We start from the raw sequence: 17,859 nt of genomic DNA, 5'->3' as shown, positions 1-17,859 counted from the left end.
GCACAATCGTTGGCGTTGGTGCTTAACAATAAAGAGTAAAATCTCTCAGAAAACGAGTCTACAAGTAACTGCTGTTGTGCTGTTACAAGACTCAAGACGTATGTAAGTTTTTGTTACAAGTGTACCAATCTACACTTGTAATTTACAATTTTTTTATAAAACGCCTGTTCGATTATGAGTTTAAAACTATAAAACTCCCGTATTTTCGTCTATGGTTGAGCTACAGGCACTTGTACCTGTAACCTGTAAAATTGTAACACAGTACTTTTATAAAACGCAAATTGTAAAAAACGGAGCAAGTGTTGCCAGTAAACGCCTGTAAACTTGTAACTTGTAACTTTATAAAACTGGGCCCAGGTGCGTTTTCAATTCAACTAGAACACAATTAGAGTCCGTCTAAAGGTTCCGTCACACAGGCGCGTTTTCCGAGCGGGGCGTGAGCGTTTTATATGTAAAAACGGCGCGCCCCGCTCACGCCCCGCCCAGAAAACGCGCCTGTGTGACGAAGCCTTAAGTTAACTTTGCGTAACTTGAATAGTTAGGTGGCGTCATTAAAACTACATATTTTCATCGAAACTTGAATTGAATGATGACAATACCACACTTCGGTCATCTTCATTACAGATGCAGAGTAAAGTTGGTCCGCTTCTACGTTCATGAGATCTTGCCGATGATTTGCTCCCAAGTCTTGATCTTCTTGAGGGCATCCTTGGCGGCGGAAGCCATCAGACCTTCGGAGGACTGGGAAGGCTCGAAGCCGAGGATCAGAGCAGCTTCGGAGAGGTAACCTACGATCTGGAAAGGAAATATATGTTTAAATATGTTGTCAATTTATTTTGAGTATACTAATTTATTTCGCTGAATGCTTGTAATTGGATTCCGAAATTCATCGAGTTTTACAGGCATTAGCCACGAAAAAATCTCTGAGCAAATCCGCTCGACGCCGGCGCTTCCGTATCAGCAACCAGACATTTGTTTTCTAAATTTTTGTGGCAATCGTCTCATTTCATCCTCCTGATCTTACAAGGGATCCAGAGGCGTTTGGCAACCACTTCCAAAGAATTGGCGCAAAAAATCGTTGATACAAAATCGTCTGTAATGTCCTTCTAGGACAGAGAATAAACGTCTTATTGATATTCAAAAGACCAACTGGTACCTAAGGGCCTAGTTTTGGAACCGGTTTGGAAGTCTCACGCCATGCCTCTAGGTCATCAGTGCTCTAAAGAGAATGTGCAGAAAATAGGTACCTCTTTCAGCCTTGTACGCAGTTCGTCCTTAGAGATGGATTTGGTCTCAAACTTGCGTGTGGTCAGAATCATCAGTGGTGCGTGCAGTTCGTACAGCGTCACACCTAGAATCACAAAAATTTCATGTGACGTAACTTAATTTGAGACAAGAAATATGGCATCTGGTGATGAATGTAGAGAAAATTTAAAGACCACACAACCTTCTGATAAAAAATGCATTATAAAGATTTTGTCAGGTCTGAAGAAGAAGATGCGGCCCGTTCCTCAAAAGCTTGTAACTGACTTAGTTTGTAATACAAGCGGAAGTCCCTTTTTGACAGCATTCGTTAGAAAGGGACTTCCACTTGTATTACAAGTTACAAGCTTTGGAGAAACGGACCCGGTCTTTGTAGTTGCAACAGTTTTGCAAAGTCTTGATTAAATTACGACTCGCAGATCTGCAAATGCTCAAGCGTAAAGTAAATTATTTTATTAAGCTAGTTTTTTTTATAGGGGTATCTCCGGAACGAATTGTTGGAGAACATCAAACATCATATTCATGCAAAGAGTTGGTAGTTGCTTGCTATCGCGAATTTACTTAAGCCCAGTCCTCACCTCGTAACCTTGAATATCCCGGCTCAATAACATCAAAGGCCTTCATCAGCTCACGGCACACCTCAATCTTCCTATGCAGCTCGGGCTCCGGCATCTCATGGATGAGGTAGCTCGCCGCTTTCCCGTAGAGCTGCGACAACGAGTGAAGCGCAGACAGACGCAGGTAGTGCCCCCCGTGTATGACGTTGCGGTACTTGTGGAGGAAGGTTTCGAAGCCGGGAACGTCGTTGGCGTCGATTTGTTCAAACTCGTCTGTTAGCCTGGAGAGTTGCGATAGATTTTGTAATAAAATTGACATTGTCATTGTGCTTCATAGATGTGACGGAGTTTGAAGATATATAACATATAACAGTGGTAGGTACTACTAAACGAAATTAATAAATAGCTTAAATTTAAAATAGTTCACTAAGGAATTGTACCAAGGATGCTGGCAGCCGCCAGCTCTTCGGTCACCGGTTACGTTTGTAGTTAAATCTCACGGAGTTTGGACCGAATAGTGTCAATTTCTGGCGGTTCCGAGGCCTGACACTGCGGGGTTGCGTATTCCATCGCAGCCATAATGTGTTTTGGAGTTTGACTAGGCCTGCTAGTTTTATCTATGGGCCTAAAATTGCCAGAAATAAAGATTTTATTTCAATAACCTCTAGCCGCCCAGAGACCTATAAAAAGGTCTCCTGTTCCATTCTAATTTGAACTTTGTGGTGACAGAATACAATTTCATTTTGCTTGGCAAGGTTTGACGTATGAGCGGCTAGAGGTTAATTAAACGATGGTATCTAACCTTTTTAGCAGCAGTTGAACAGCAGCCGCCGACATACAGTAGCTACATCCATCTATACAGCTCCAAGGTGCTTCGGAGTCCAGCGGCGCCGTGGGCAGCACGCGGCCAGCGCACTTGGGACAGCGGAAGGCGCTGGCGAAGGTGCCGAGCTCGGTGGGGTCGGCGCAGCGGCGGCAGCAGCAGTCGAAGAACTTGCTGTGTTTGATGTGCTCGCGACGTTTTAACGTGCCCTGGAACAAGTAAATGGTTGTACAATTCGAGCAGTCAAGTCAAGCAGCGGTACTGATAATTCCGTTACCTACTCGCTGCTAGATGTCGACTATGAAAATAATAGTCTTTTAGTCTTTGGTTCTGATGTATATGGAGTGAGCACTCTATGTATTTTTTTCTCTATGCCTCCACACACGCGTTTTAATAAATCAGCTTTATCAGCTTTTTCAGTACACACTGGTTGACAATGAGCCATGCCAAGCCACTGCCATGGCCGACTGTGTGAACACCACAGGCCACAATACGCCACGATTCCTTTGAAGAGTTAAAAAAAAACCGTCAACTTTCCAATTGCGCACCACGAGACTACTGATGGCTAATAGTCGTCTGCCACCCATTGCCCCCTGTACACAATGGCGATGGCTTGTCATGGACCATCTTTGACCACTGTGTAGGGGGCTTTCGATTTTCCCCGGCGATTGCTGTCCTACAGTCTAAGTAATAAGGGGCCTACAGTCATCTTCTAGGCTAGGCTACTGTACCTGTAACGTATACGCATAGCACAGCGATAATAAGTCGCCTGCCTTATGCGGCACGGCTGCTCGTATGGTGAGAGGTCTGTTTGGCTTCGTCTCGGCGTCTGTGTGGGTTGTACTCGGAGTGCAGTCGTGGGCCAGGAGATACGCTTGGTCGTAGAGCGCGCGCGCGTTAGCCCCACCTCCACCGACTTCAAAGGCGTTCACCTGGAAACCAGAAGGAAAACATTCAGCTTTACTTTTACTAAAAACAAAACAATAAAGAAATTTTAGACATGAAGAAATACAAGCTGAAGCTGGCGATGTACGATGCCATAAGCCATAAGTACCTTGTAGGGTAGATAACTGGATTGTCAAACGTTAACGCTTTACGTTAATCTAGTAAACAGGCCCTACAGGGAAAAATAATAGACTCTCAAGTATCCCACAGAGAATGGCATTGTCAACTTCCATATATTATAGACTGGAAAAGGATGTCAAAACATCATCAATACCTACCTTAAGTATCCCATGTACCTACCACCTCCTCATCGTCGAATTCGATTCTCCATGCCTTCATCCGGCTGAGAATACGGGTTTCATCATTAGGCCAAAATGTCAAGCCTTTCCCAAGTGTTGTGGGCTCCCAATGTCTATAGCTAATTTGGAATGCTTCTCGTTTTTTTTGACGACATTGTATCAGGAGGGCTTTGACAAAAAAAGATTCTACCAACCTCAAGTTACTCAAGTACATTTCTTCTTCTCATCAAACTCGATTCTTCAAGCCTTCAATCGGCTTAGTAAATGGGTTTCATTGGTTGACCAGAAGTCAAGTCTTTCTCGACGAAGGGCGCTGTAGGCTTCCATGTGTATGTTTTTCGACTTCAGTGAATCGACAAAACAAACAAAAACTTTTATACTAACCTCAAGAATCCCACAGATATTGTGCACCTCTTCATCATCAAACCCCATTTTCCACGCCCTCAGCCGGCTCAGCACATGGGTCTCGTTGCTAGGCCAGATATCAGGTCTTTCCTTCCGAAGAGCATTATGGGCTTCCATGGCTGACACTGCTGCCCATTTGGATGGGTCCGCCTTTTTCAGAAGTAGGCATCTGAAATGTTAAGGCAGAAATAAAATGTTAAACTATTTAGGCTAATTTATTTCTAGCTAATTTGTGATTAATTAGGAGGGATCGGTTTGATGGCAATGTAGTCTACAGGAATGTGGCCTTATACAAATATGAGTAAATATTTAATTTAAACAAGGTTAATGGTACGTTACGAGCGACCACCGTATTTAGTCTTTAGAACATAATCAAATCGAAACATAGAAACCGGCTAGCGGGCCTGAGCTTCCGGCGCTACGTTTTTTATGGAAAGTACCACGTGATCACAGATGAGCCGTCATAGAAAATGACATATCGGACGCCTCGGCCCGGGCACGGCCCGGTTTCGCTAGGGTCATCCTTAAGGGCCACCCCACATTTAGGGCCCCCCCACATCTAGCGTCTTTCGAGCGTCGGCGTCTGCTCAGCGCTATGGAAAATGACGTCGCTGCGCAGTTGCGTCGACGTTGCGTCGAGCAGCGGCCATAGAGTTGTAGACGCCGACGCTCGAAAGACGCTAAATGTGGGGTGGCCCTAAATCGTATGCGAAGTATATGAGGTACCTTAAAGGCATCAACGCGTGGTACGATTCCTTCAAGTCCTTCATATCGTTGTAGTTGGGAGGGCACTTCTTCAATGCCTCGCATTCGTACGTGGAGTGCCCCGTGTACCGTCCTCGGCCGAAGCACGTCTTGCTGCAGAGAGGCCATTTGCAGCCGTCACATCTGGAAAAGGTTTACATAATATATCTTCATTATACGTTTAAGAACATAAGGGTAGGCGAGGCAGAGGTAGATTAAAAAGGAGATGGTAAGAACATTCATTATGTTATGATTTTGTTTAGAGAAAAACAGGGTAGCATTCGCTTGCCCTTTTTCCATCGCTTGGGATCGGCGCATCATGTCTCCGTCGTTCGTCACCTCATCATTCACCTGCTTACTTTTCATATCATCTCTCACACCGTCCAGGATCCACCCTTTCCTTGGTACCTTAATATTATTTGACATCTGATTTAAAACCAAATTTATCCACCTTTTACGAAAAGATTGCTAGATCTCGCGCGTATGTATGTAGTGTGTTTTGAGCCTTTCGAGTATATATATATATATCCATACATTGTACAGCGCGCATGCAGTGCTGCAGAGCTGCTGCCTGCACACCCGCCCGTTTCCACAGCTACAAAATCCTCGGTCCTTCCTTACGAACTATAGCTACATTCAAGTCTACTAAACCCATACAGAGGGCCTACCGCGAACGACGTTCCACGTGTCGCCTCCCTGTCACACTTAAGTACGAATTTTCAAGTGCGACAGAGAGGCAACACGTCGCGGTAGGTCCTCTGAACTCACTTGTATAAAGCCACGTCTTGGAGCTCGCGGTAACATCCGAGGCACACGACGGGACAGCCGGCGCACGGGCCCACAGCCAACGCGGGGGCTTCCAGGATTATCTCCCCCGCGCCGATGTCGCGACGAGCCACTAAGTATCTGGAAAGTATGATCACATTTTTACAATTTGAGCTTAAAGTAATTCGAGGATGGAATATCATGGTCTCATGTATGCGTGACAGCGTAATGGTAACATTCCATTTCTGACCGCAGCTGGACCACTGGTATTGAATGCGTCGGTGTTATTGTTAATTTCCATAGTAAAATGAACAGTAGTGCAGCTGTCGTTGGAAATAGACTGTCTACTTTATAATACGTAATAGTTTAAAGCTCTCTAAGGGGCCTCTACGTATTGGATCTATGTCTCCACGCAAGTCTATCCACAGACCGGGATTTATAGGCCCGTGAAATCCAAAATAGTATGTGTCTCTTTTAATCGAGCGATGTTAAAAAGTGAAGTTTGATCACAGGTAACCTTTTCTATCATACGTCTGCAGGCGTCAGATAGGTACTAAAGCAGATATTGACTTTCAACACGATTGGACCAAAAATATAGTAATGGTAAAATTCCATTTTGAACCGCAGCTGCACTACCGGTACTGAACGCGTCGCTGTCATTGTCAATTTCCATAGTAAAATGAACAGTAGTGCAGCTGTCGTTGGAAATGGACTGTCACCTTAATTCAAGATGGCGTCCACTTAATTGTTACAGGAACTAACCTAGTAGACTAAAAACATTGGACTTTTAACAACTGGTAACTGTATCGTAACATGGCCATACCGTCCCATAACATCCGAGTGTTTGACCTCATAGCACAGGTCATGTGTCGGTAGGACCTCCTGGGCCTCCTGGGCCTCCTGTACCTCCTCGGCCTCGACTTCGGCCTCGGGAATGTTCTCCTTGTTCCTTCCATCGCCTTTCCCCCGTTTCTTTTGCTGAAACAAGACAACATGTTTTGAAACAACTGTATTCATTCGAGCTTAAAAGTAGGTACAATATAGCTACACACATCTTTCTGCTTTGCCTAGGTTGACTGGTAGAGGATGCCTCATAGCATTAAGTCTGCCTTTTTGTACTGTTTTTTTTATGCGCAATAAATATGTACCTAGTATGTGCATGTATATATGCGTACCTATTATACGACTGTATGGATATACAGGGTGCTTCCCATAACACGAGCAACAAATTAAAGTATAGACTCGTATAAGTACGTATATTAGAGTGTTTTATTTTTAATATGTAGCCGTAGGTACTCTTTATTAAACAGTGTAAACATTAAAATACTAGCCAGGACTCAATTTTGCTGTTTCGTAAATATATGTAGCTCTTGGCTTATATTAATCTGATATATACGAGTACCTATGTTTATTTCGCTGACCATGGCTGACTTGAATAAAACCGGGCAAGTGCGAGTCGGACTCGCGCACGAAGGGTTCTGTACCATAATTTAAAAAAAAACAAAAAAAAGCAAAAAAAAACGGTCACCCATCCAAGTACTGACCACTCCCGACGTTGCTTAACTTTGGTCAAAAATCACGTTTGTTGTATGGGAACCCCATTTAAATCTTTATTTTATTCTGTTTTTAAGTATTTGTTGTTATAGCGGCAACAGAAATACATCATCTGTCAAAATTTCAACTGTCTAGCTATCACGGTTCGTGAGATACAGCCTGGTGACAGACGGACGGACGGACGGACAGCGAAGTCTTAGTAATAGGGTCCCGTTTTACCCTTTGGGTACGGAACCCTAAAAAGGCACCGTGGTAGCGTGTGATTATTAATGCATTACCATGTTTCTAGAACTCGACGTTAACCCTTATCTCTTAAAATGGGTTATTTTTAACCCACTAAAAGAACTAAGACATAGGTCCTGTACGTCTATCAAAATAAATCATGAAATGCAGTAAAACGTACTCGTAAAGTTCGTCCCAGTTACTTAGAACCAAACGAACAAAAATGATTTATCGCACAACCAACAAACGTTTCGCCATCACCCAAAAATAATTCGGATAAAAATTTGATTGTCAGAGTTAATAAACAAAATGCCGGTTTAAAATTAAGCAACGCGTCTTCGCGGCGCATTCCTGCTGAATGATAAATTATTTCCGTTACGTACGGATCTCAAGATGGTGACACTTATTTATTTAGGTACCAAGTATATCAATTTTATATCAAAATAACCTTAGGTTCTTGAGTCAAGTCACGTACAAACAAAATATTCGTTGCATCTTTAAAATAAAATGAAAGAAAATTACACAAACAATTAGTCAATATCAAATTTTTCCTATTGAGATGCTCTTATTTGAATTATATTATTACCTATGTTTTGATAAAACAAAAGTTACTTAATAAATATATTAAGAACGGGTCACTCACGTATTTTAAGTCGAAAAACGCTCGACATGTTTCACTCCGTACCGAGGAGTGTCATCAGGAGCTTGCGTTTACGGGCAGGGGTTTGCGTCGACTTAAAATACGTGAGTGACCCGTTCTTAATATATTTAATATGTCTGTGTCTCACGGAAGTTTTGTTATCAAAAGTTACTTAAACTATTAATTTATTAAACGTAATAATTCTAAACGGTTATAAAGGGCTAGCTCGGAACCAGTATTAAAAAAAAACTCCGAAATAGCCCAATATTTTTAATTATTTTATGCTCTTTACGTAGGACTTAATCAAGTATTTAGGTAACGGATTTGTTTTATTAGATTCTCCCCTTAAAAGTAAAATAATAAACCAAAGAACGAAAAAATACCGATATTTTTGTATGGAGCAAATACCGGTTTCCGACCCCTGATAAAGGGGTAGCACAGTTTACAAAAATGCATATCGGTTCTACTTTGAAAAAAACTCGATCGTACCTTGTTCTGTCAATTAAAAAAAATGGTATCTATGTATGGGATGCATACAGAGTTACTGCCTTTCAACTTTGAGTAGCAGTGCGAGACGAGATTTTTTCAAAGTAGTGACGATATGTCCCGTCGTCGCGGTACTAGGGTAACTGTATGATGACGTCACAAGAGCGATGGCACGAAAAACTAACAAACGACAACTCACTCTGAATATACGGCGAAACATCCAAGCGGATCCCGACCAAATGGCAGGAATCGCAGACATGGACGCAAAACTGAAGAGTAATGTGACGTATTATCAATGGTAGGCGTTGTCTAGATGTATTCTGGGAGCCACTTGACCGTGCCAATAGTCAGAGTAAAAATCCGTTTCATAATATATTTGGCAGGATAGGTTAAGGTTCCGGTTTGCGGACGGAAAAACGGAAACCTTTTAAGGGCAGGATGGTAAGGTTCAGTTAAGAGGAGCAAACATTTTAAAGATAGATGGAGATAAGGTATCGGTCATTAACATTGAATTGAATTTGAATTTGAATTACTTTCAATAGGTTTAAACTTCCTTAAATAGAAATAGAAAGTTTTTTTGTATATTTTTTTTTATTGTTTTGCCGTCGCGGCCGCTTACTTCCTGCTGAGATGATTGATGATTCCGCATGCAAAGCTAGTGTCCCTTTCTCTCTGGATTCAAATCACAATATTTTATTGAACAAAGTAGAAGAGTTTCTAACTCCTACCCTGTACAGGAATTAGGGTATACTGTCGCGTTTTTATCGCTTATCTATCGCCATGGATAATATACAGGGTGGCTAAAAAATAACTGCATTCCCGTTGCCAGGGAGGTTTTGAGGATTATACTGAGTAACTTTTATTATGGGACAAACCACGAAAACGTGAAAAAAAAATTGACTGTTTCATACATTTTGGCTGGTCCATTTTCTACGGGAGGGGAGGGTATTTTTTTTTTTGCGATTTCGGGGTTGGTCCCGTAGTAAACGTTGCTCAGAATAGTCCCAAAACCTCCCTGGTAACAGGAATGCAGTTATTTTTTAGCCACCGTCACCATGTATACCCATCATATTAGATTAGGACTATGCTTTGCTAATTACAGTAATAAGATTATTATTAACCAATTACCAGCTATTTTTATACTTAAACTGGTGTATAGTTCGTAGCTTTGTAATAGAGCCCGGCGGCTAATCCTATTGTCTATTGTTAGGTAAAACCGCACGTGCTACTTATCTGCAAAAAAGGGTCATAATTATTCTCTTTGGCACCTGAGCGCGGGCTAGTCCAACGCTCAAAAAACCAGTGTAGGTGCGCTCTCCGATAACGCGCCTTTGTTACGCATCTCGATGACACATTTTAGACTGGTTCTGTAGTGTTCGACTCGCCCGCACTCAGTAACCGAAGTACTTTTTATGCAGGTGGTTGTGGCACGTGGCACCAGCGGTTTTACTTAACAATAGACAATAGGATTAGCTCGGGCTCTATTAGAAACCTACGAACTATAACTGTTGTATTAATTTAAACAACTAATGCAGACCCATTAGCAATACTGTAAATCATAAGTCAACGTCCGAGATTCCAAATGGCCTGATAGGTATTTATAGCCCTTAGCACTTGAAAAATACCGTGCAAATGGCCCATTTGGAGATTAGGGAAGAAAGATCAAGGGCGCAGGGCTTTTAACGGCCCGGAAATAGTTTTCGTAGTTTGATTGGTGGGATTGATACAGAGTGGAATAGCAAATGTTATTAACCCTTTAACCGCCAGAGTCTGCAGACTGATTGATGATATGTATGATTAATTTAAATAGGCCCAACGAAAAATTACTCTTATGGCCCTCTGTTGGGAATCTTCGGGAGGGCCTTTGTCGAGGGCCTTCCAGCAAATCGTACGGCCAAATATAACGGTTGCCCAACTAATACGTAAACAAAGGCCCAACAAAATCCCTACAAGAAAATGCTATTAGGGTGATATATAAGACATTACATATCCAGCTCATTTCGCCACAGTCTGATAAATAAGACAAAGATCTGATTTGGTTTTTACAGCACATTTATAACTCCCGTAACTATGCCAATCTTACTCTGCGCTGCATCGTACAATTACTGCCGGTGGCGACACGAGCACGTTCGATCCAAAATTCCTGGCGGTTAAAAGGTTAATGACTGTATATGGTCAGAATACTAAATGCAAAAATGATTTACAAAATTAGTACCTATCGTTTTTATCCGAAATAGGTGACTGTGATTGTACCCAGTTACCCTGTGGTCTTAATGTTTTCATTCAAATACGAAATATTTATTTATTAGATAGGTAGTGTTAATTATAAGAAAACTATTATTAAGTTTATTGTAATTATGTCGTATGATGTCACTTGCCGTTAGTGTTGTCAGAATTAAATAATTCAGATGACATTAAATATTATTTTCATTTTATAAAACTTGTATTTTAAATAATTAGTAGTGTGATTGATATTTCAAGTGACATCATTCAATCATTCATTCAAACCAGTTATTCATTCTGTAAAGTTATATAAGCAGCGGTCACTTAGGATTACTCGCTTTTGCTGTTCACTTGTCGAAGAATAAACAACTAGTCGTACTTTGAGTATCATTTAAAACTATACCCAATTAATAATTCAGAAGTGCTCGTTAATGAAACTTAGCTCACGCGTTATTGCCGCTTCGTGTCTAATATTGACGTAGTTAGTGATAATGAGTGATCGATCTGAGCGATTACGGTCCGGACGGCGACGAAGTTTCGATAGTGATGGAGATGCGGAAGAAGTCACAGTCCCACCTGCTAAAAAGCCTCGAAAACCTCGTGCACCTAACAACAAAGAACGATTGGATCGGTTGGAGCATATGCTAGAGCAATTACTGGAACAAGGAAGAAGCAACGCACCGGAAACCGTAACTGCAGGTACGTCAAGTGGTGTCAATTTAAACCATCCACCTGTTATTGGAACTGTACCGTGCCAAAATATTGAAATACCCACTTCCCAACCAAGTGCAAGCCCAAACAATGCTGTAGCATCGACCACGCGTGTCACACATACGCCACCCCAACACAACGATTTAGATATCTCTATGAATCGCACGAGTACTTTAGAGCCACCTAGGACTACCCACCTATCTGAAACAGTCATTATTCAAGAAAATGCTTTTAAAACCACTGAAAGTCGACCTTCCGTGTTGGACTTTGGAAACAATGTTAGGTTTATCGGGAAACCCGATAATGTACCCAAATTTGATGGTAATTCCAACACTTTTTCTGTTAATGCATGGATACATCGGTTGGAGTCACTCGCAAACATCTACGGCTGGAATGAAAAGACCCTCATCTACCATATGACTGCGAGTTTAGAAGGCAATGCTCTTTTGTGGTTCGGGCATCTGCAAGACATCACGCTTTCCTGGACGGAATGGAAGAAAAAACTGGAGGAATACTTCCCGGCTGGACGAGGACTTGCAGCCAAGTTACACGACTTCGTAACTGTCACCAAACGCAAGGACGAGAAGGTAATCGACTTTTATTATAAAAAACTATCTCAGGGTAAATTATGCCAACTAAATGACGATATGATATGTGATGTAATAATCTTTACCCTAGGCGACCCACTGTTAAAGGCAGGAGCTCGTGGTACAGGATGTAGGGATACGCGAAGTTTATTGACATATTTAACGGACTCCGCTGTTGATTTACCAACCCCCGCCAAAAACACTGAACCGGTTAGTGATAATAGACCTAAATGTTACACGTGCAGTCGGAGGGGTCATACGTCCTCGCAATGTAGGGACAATTTGCGATGTGGTACTTGTAGTAAGCTAGGACATAAAACAGAAAACTGTAGGATGTCTAAAAAGTGTTCTCATTGTAGTAAAGCAGGCCATACTCGAGAGGAATGTTATAGTCTTAAGAAGTCTGTAGCCCCCCCTGTTCCCCCCGCCAGTAGCTCGAAACCTGAAGATAACCGCGATAAAAAGTCCAAACTGTTTAACATTAAGGCAGTAGATCAGGCTGATCGTAAATATTATAAAACAGTAGTTGCCAATGGACATGACTTGACAGCGTTTATTGATTTCGGCAGTGCTTGTAACACAATCACTTTATCAGCAGCTAATAAAATTTCTTTGTCGTTCAAAACACAGTCGCGTTCTACCATAATAGGATATGGTAATAAAATCACAAACCCGGAAGGCGAAGCTGTGCTTAACCTAAGTGTAGATGGTATCTGTATTAACACTCCAGTTCTGGTAGTTCGGGATGACATGCAAGATACGGATATGATTGTTGGTCGGAAATTCAGTGAGATGCCAGGGGTTTGTGCGACAAAAACCACTCATACGTTAACATTCACGATGAGAAACGACTTTGACCAGGAACTTCCATTTGCTTGCGAGGAGGCGTCAGAAGTTCCTCTTTCAAAAATTGAGCTTAAGATCCCTTATGACACCGTAATAGTTCAAGGCCTTAATCGAATCATTGTTTACACAGACGAAGATGTTGATACAGATACTAGTAGTATACAAGTGCACCGTTCTGAACATAGGGAGCTAGGTAAGGAACTAGACATTCCAGAACAAACAACGGAAATTTGCTGCAATGTAGGTTTTCTTAACGTACTTAATTTGCAATCCGAACCACTTACAATGTATTCACAACGTTGCATAGCTCGAGCACAAATAAATGAATCAAGTGAAAGTAAACAAATCAACTTGGATTTAGATAGTCAAAATATTTCTCGCCTAGAGAGTATATTACAAAAATATAACCATTGTTTTGATGATTATTCCGGCCCAAATTCTAGTGAATGTAACGTAGAAATGAAGATTGAACTAACAACAGAAGTGCCTTTCTATCATAGGCCGTACAGAATGTCTCTTAAGGAACAAGAAGTTGTTCGCAACATAGTACAAGATCTTATTGATAAAGATGTGATTGAACCCAGTAACTCACCATACGCCAGCCCAGTCATATTAGTTGCGAAAAAGTCAGGAGAATACAGAATGTGTGTGGATTACCGTCAGTTAAACAAAATCACGAAAAAGGATCGTTACCCATTACCGGTTATTCAGGATCAGTTGGATAGGTTAAGTGGTGACAAAGTATTTACGAAGTTAGATTTGGCGGCAGGGTACCATCAAATCAAAATGCATCCGGACAGTAAACAATACACTAGTTTCGTGACCCCATTCGGACAGTTTCAGTACAAAAAAATGCCATTTGGTTTAGCTAACGGGCCCGCGGTATTTCAGAGGGCAATGAATATGATGTTAGATCAATCAAGATTTGAATTTGCAACAGCATATATTGATGACATTTTGCTGGCTTCAAAATCAGTTTCGGACGCGTTTGTTCATCTTGAAAAAACTTTAGAGCTGATAAGTCAATTTGGATTAGTATTGCGACGTGATAAGTGTTCGTTTCTCAGACCCAATATAGAGTACCTAGGGCATATAATATCTCAAGGTGAAATCAGGCCCTCCTCGGATAAAGTAGAGGCACTAAACAACTTTAAAGAACCTACGAACGTTCACGACTTAAGGAGGTTTATTGGCCTTGCCAGTTATTTCCGAAAATTTATAATGTCATTTGCGAATCGAATTGCACCACTTACCATTTTATTAAAAAATAATTTGGCCAAGTCCACGATAGCTCGAGGCATTTAGTGTTCCGTACGGCTACCATCAGTTTGGCATTGACATAAACGATATCGTGAACGTAATTTACTTCCTATAGGTATAACTCCTTCGTTATATGTCAGTACGAGCGAGATGCATAGAAAGTAAATTACGTTCACGCCCACGGTAGCGTTTATGTCAATGCCAAACTGATGGTAGCCGTACCGCTCGCATCGTTACATTTTACAGAGGTTGTTTGCCTGTTTTTAGGATACCGTATTCAACTACACACACACAACTATAGTACAAAGTGTCTAAGTGCGAAGGCCGAAGGCCGAGCTTTAGCAAAATGTCATCGCTTTAGCACAGAGCAATAGTACAAGTGTCTAAATGTGAAGGCCAAAGGCCGACCTCCGCCTAGCCCGAAGGCCCGAAGCGTCCAGGATGTCAGTGCTTTAACACAGAACAATAGTACAAGTGTCTAAATGCGAAAGCCGAAGGCCGAGCTCCGCGTAGGGCCGAAGGCCCGAAGCGTCCAGGATGTTAGCACTTAAACACAGAACAATAGTATAAGTATCTAAATGCGAAGGCCGAAGGGCGAGCTCCGCGTAGGGCCGAAGGCCTGAAGCGTCCAGGACATAAGCGGTCATCCATTAATTACGTCACACCAATTTCTAGGTTTTTTGACCCCTCCCCACCCCTTGTCACACTTGGTCACATTTGGCAAACCCCTCCTCCCCTAGTGCGACGTCACATTTTTTCTACGAAATCGCCAAATCGAATTAAGTAAGTACCTAAGTATTATTAATATTTTATCAAAATATTTTTGACGATATAAATATTACTAATTTTATAACCCAAAACTGCTTAGGAAAGAAAATTAAACGATTAAAAACTATTTTCGTTTTAAAAACTTGTTATTTAAATGTACAGCGAACTAAATAATTTAAATAAATTTTCGGTTACTGATGAAGTTAAAGAGACGTCACAAAGTTTGTGTCTCCCCCCTCCCCCATGTCACAATATGTCACATTTTCTTGACCCCCTCCCTCCCCCTAAACGTGTGAGGTAATTAATGGATGACCCCTAAGTGTTTTAGCACAGAACAATAATACAAGTGTCTAAATGGCCCGAAGCGTTCAGGCTGTCAGTTCTGTGTTTAACCACTGACATCTTGCAGGCTTCGGGCCTTCGGCCCTACGCGGAGCTCGGCCTCCGGCCTTCGCATTTAGACACTTGTATTAATATTGTAAGTGACTTTATTCATATATATGGTACAAAAACAAGTCAAATGTATTAATTACCTGTGTTTAGAACTGACCTCCTGGATGCTTCGGGCTTTCGGCCCAATGCGACTTCAGCGTTTGGATCTTGCGACTTAGACACTTGTACATAAAAATACTTGGAAAAGTTACGGGAGGCGCGCGTCTGTCGGACGCTTCGGATCTTCGAATCGCTCCTTCGGCCTTTGCATTTAGTTAGATTCTTGTACTATTGCTTTGAGATATGGTAATATATCCGATTTACTTTCATTTAATGTTCTGAGAGACAGGGCGCATAGATTGGAGCAGCACTGCTTTGATATATACATGGAACGTGTGGAATCGAATATAGAGAAGTCCCCTAAGCAGTTTTGGGCATTTGTTAAATCTCGTTCGACTTCAAACAAAATTCCTAGTTGCTTGAAATATAATAATAGGTCGGTTAACAATGGGCCAGACATTTGTAACGCTTTTTCTGAATATTTTACCTCTACTTTCTCCTCGCTAAATGTTCCACCTCAGGTAAATCATAGTACGGGTTGTGTATCCGGCTTGAGTGGTGTTGAAGTGAACCCGAATATGGTCACTAGAATACTACTCAACTTGGATACAGCTAAATCTGCTGGCCCAGATGAGTTACCAGCTCTGTTTTTAAAGAACTGTGCCAAGGCACTTGTCACACCTATTGTTCTATTATTTAGACGCTCTTTAAAAGAATGCACAGTTCCTGATATTTGGAAATCAGCCTTTATCACCCCTGTTTATAAAAAAGGATCTAAAGCGGATATAACTAATTATAGACCTATCTCTAAGTTATGTATTTTGGCCAAGGTTTTTGAGAAAATTGTTTATGAACAAGTATATAATTCACTTAAACACTCATTTATCTTAAATCAACACGGTTTCTTACAACGTAGGTCTACTATTTCAAATCTTGTGTTATTTAATGAATATGTATCTAAGGCAATGGATGACGGCTTTCAAGTTGACGTAGTCTACACAGACTACAGTAAGGCCTTCGATAAAATTGACCACCGGTTATTAATTTCTAAACTTGAAAATATAGGAATCAATGGAGATCTACTGAGATGGTTCACATCCTATATTGATAATAGATCTCAGGCCGTAGTTGTCAACAATTACATGTCAGGGTGGGTAACGGTTCCAAGTGGAGTCCCCCAAGGATCTTTACTGGGTCCGTTACTTTTTAATATCTTTATTAATGACATTGGGAACTGTTTCACCTACTCTAACCTACTCTGCTTTGCCGATGATATGAAAATTTTTATAAAAGTAAAGTATCCCCATGATTCAAGTCTCTTACAGTCTGATTTGTTACGTCTAGATGAGTACTGCCTAGCTAATGGGCTTGACCTGAATCCTTCCAAATGTTTCTCAATGTCATTTTCGCGCAAATATAACCCAATTGTTACTTCTTACAGGCTTAAGGGTCAACTTCTTGTCAAAATACCCTTTATGAAGGATCTTGGAGTCGTCCAAGACTCCAAACTGCTATTTGATAAGCATATTGATAGTATGGTAAGCAGTGCATATAGGTCATTAGGCTTCATAATGCGTAATTCCACTCACTTTAAGCAAGCAAAAACATTGAAAGTGCTATACTGCTCATTAGTCAGAAGCAAGCTGGAGTACGCATCTCAAATATGGAACCCCTGCTATTCTACATATACTGAAAGAATAGAACGTATTCAACGTAAATTCATTAAATTCCTGTGTTTCAAAACTAAATTTTTTTTTTTTTTTTTTTTTATTTATTTATTATAATGTCACTTACAGTATACACTAAACATGACACATAGGAATATAAGCATGAAATTGAATTATACATAACTATAATAAATTATTAACTAAAACAAACAGTAAGTCAAAAACTTAAATAATATTATTATCTAGTCAGTACTAATGGTGCTCGGGGCGACTATAGCCTCGAGGTAGCGCCCGGCTGTGGCTAAGAATCTCGGTTCAGGAGTCGAAAATAAGTCCAATGAATCGTCTTGGGTCAATATGGCGTTAATAAGCTTTAGAGCTCGGTAGAGAGGGGAGTGCGAATTCGACTTACTGGTGTTTGGGAGGTTGAGTAAGGGTAGTTTACGAGGACGGAGATTGTGCCTTGAAACAGGTGGAACGTTGAAAGATACCTGCGCTAAGAGGTAGCTGTTCTTTGTCTGGCCTCGTAGTAAACGAAGCAAGAACCGTACCAAGGCTACATTTCTTCGAGCTTCGAGTGTCTGGTATCCCACCATACCCAA

At 41.3% G+C, this 17,859-nt stretch overlaps 1 protein-coding gene across 1 annotated transcript in view; it reads right to left on the bottom strand.

The window, feature by feature from the left end:
* Positions 1-543: 543 nt before the first annotated feature.
* Positions 544-17,859, bottom strand: part of LOC134672576 (SET domain-containing protein SmydA-8-like) — a 69,100-nt gene continuing 51,784 nt past the window's right edge. Inside the window, exons 3-11 of the mRNA XM_063530520.1 lie at positions 6,625-6,779; positions 5,805-5,942; positions 5,019-5,180; positions 4,272-4,461; positions 3,375-3,575; positions 2,623-2,852; positions 1,842-2,101; positions 1,248-1,351; positions 544-795 (exon numbers count right to left, since the gene is read on the bottom strand). Coding sequence (XP_063386590.1) covers positions 655-795; positions 1,248-1,351; positions 1,842-2,101; positions 2,623-2,852; positions 3,375-3,575; positions 4,272-4,461; positions 5,019-5,180; positions 5,805-5,942; positions 6,625-6,779 — 1,581 coding nt within the window. The 3' untranslated portion in view covers positions 544-654. The remainder of the gene's footprint in view (positions 796-1,247; positions 1,352-1,841; positions 2,102-2,622; positions 2,853-3,374; positions 3,576-4,271; positions 4,462-5,018; positions 5,181-5,804; positions 5,943-6,624; positions 6,780-17,859) is intronic.

Source organism: Cydia fagiglandana, chromosome 17 (assembly GCF_963556715.1).
Source record: "Cydia fagiglandana chromosome 17, ilCydFagi1.1, whole genome shotgun sequence".
NCBI classification, from domain to species: Eukaryota; Metazoa; Arthropoda; class Insecta; order Lepidoptera; family Tortricidae; genus Cydia; species Cydia fagiglandana.
Note: the sequence above shows the minus strand (reverse complement) of the source record. Positions and strands in the feature narration are given on the sequence as shown.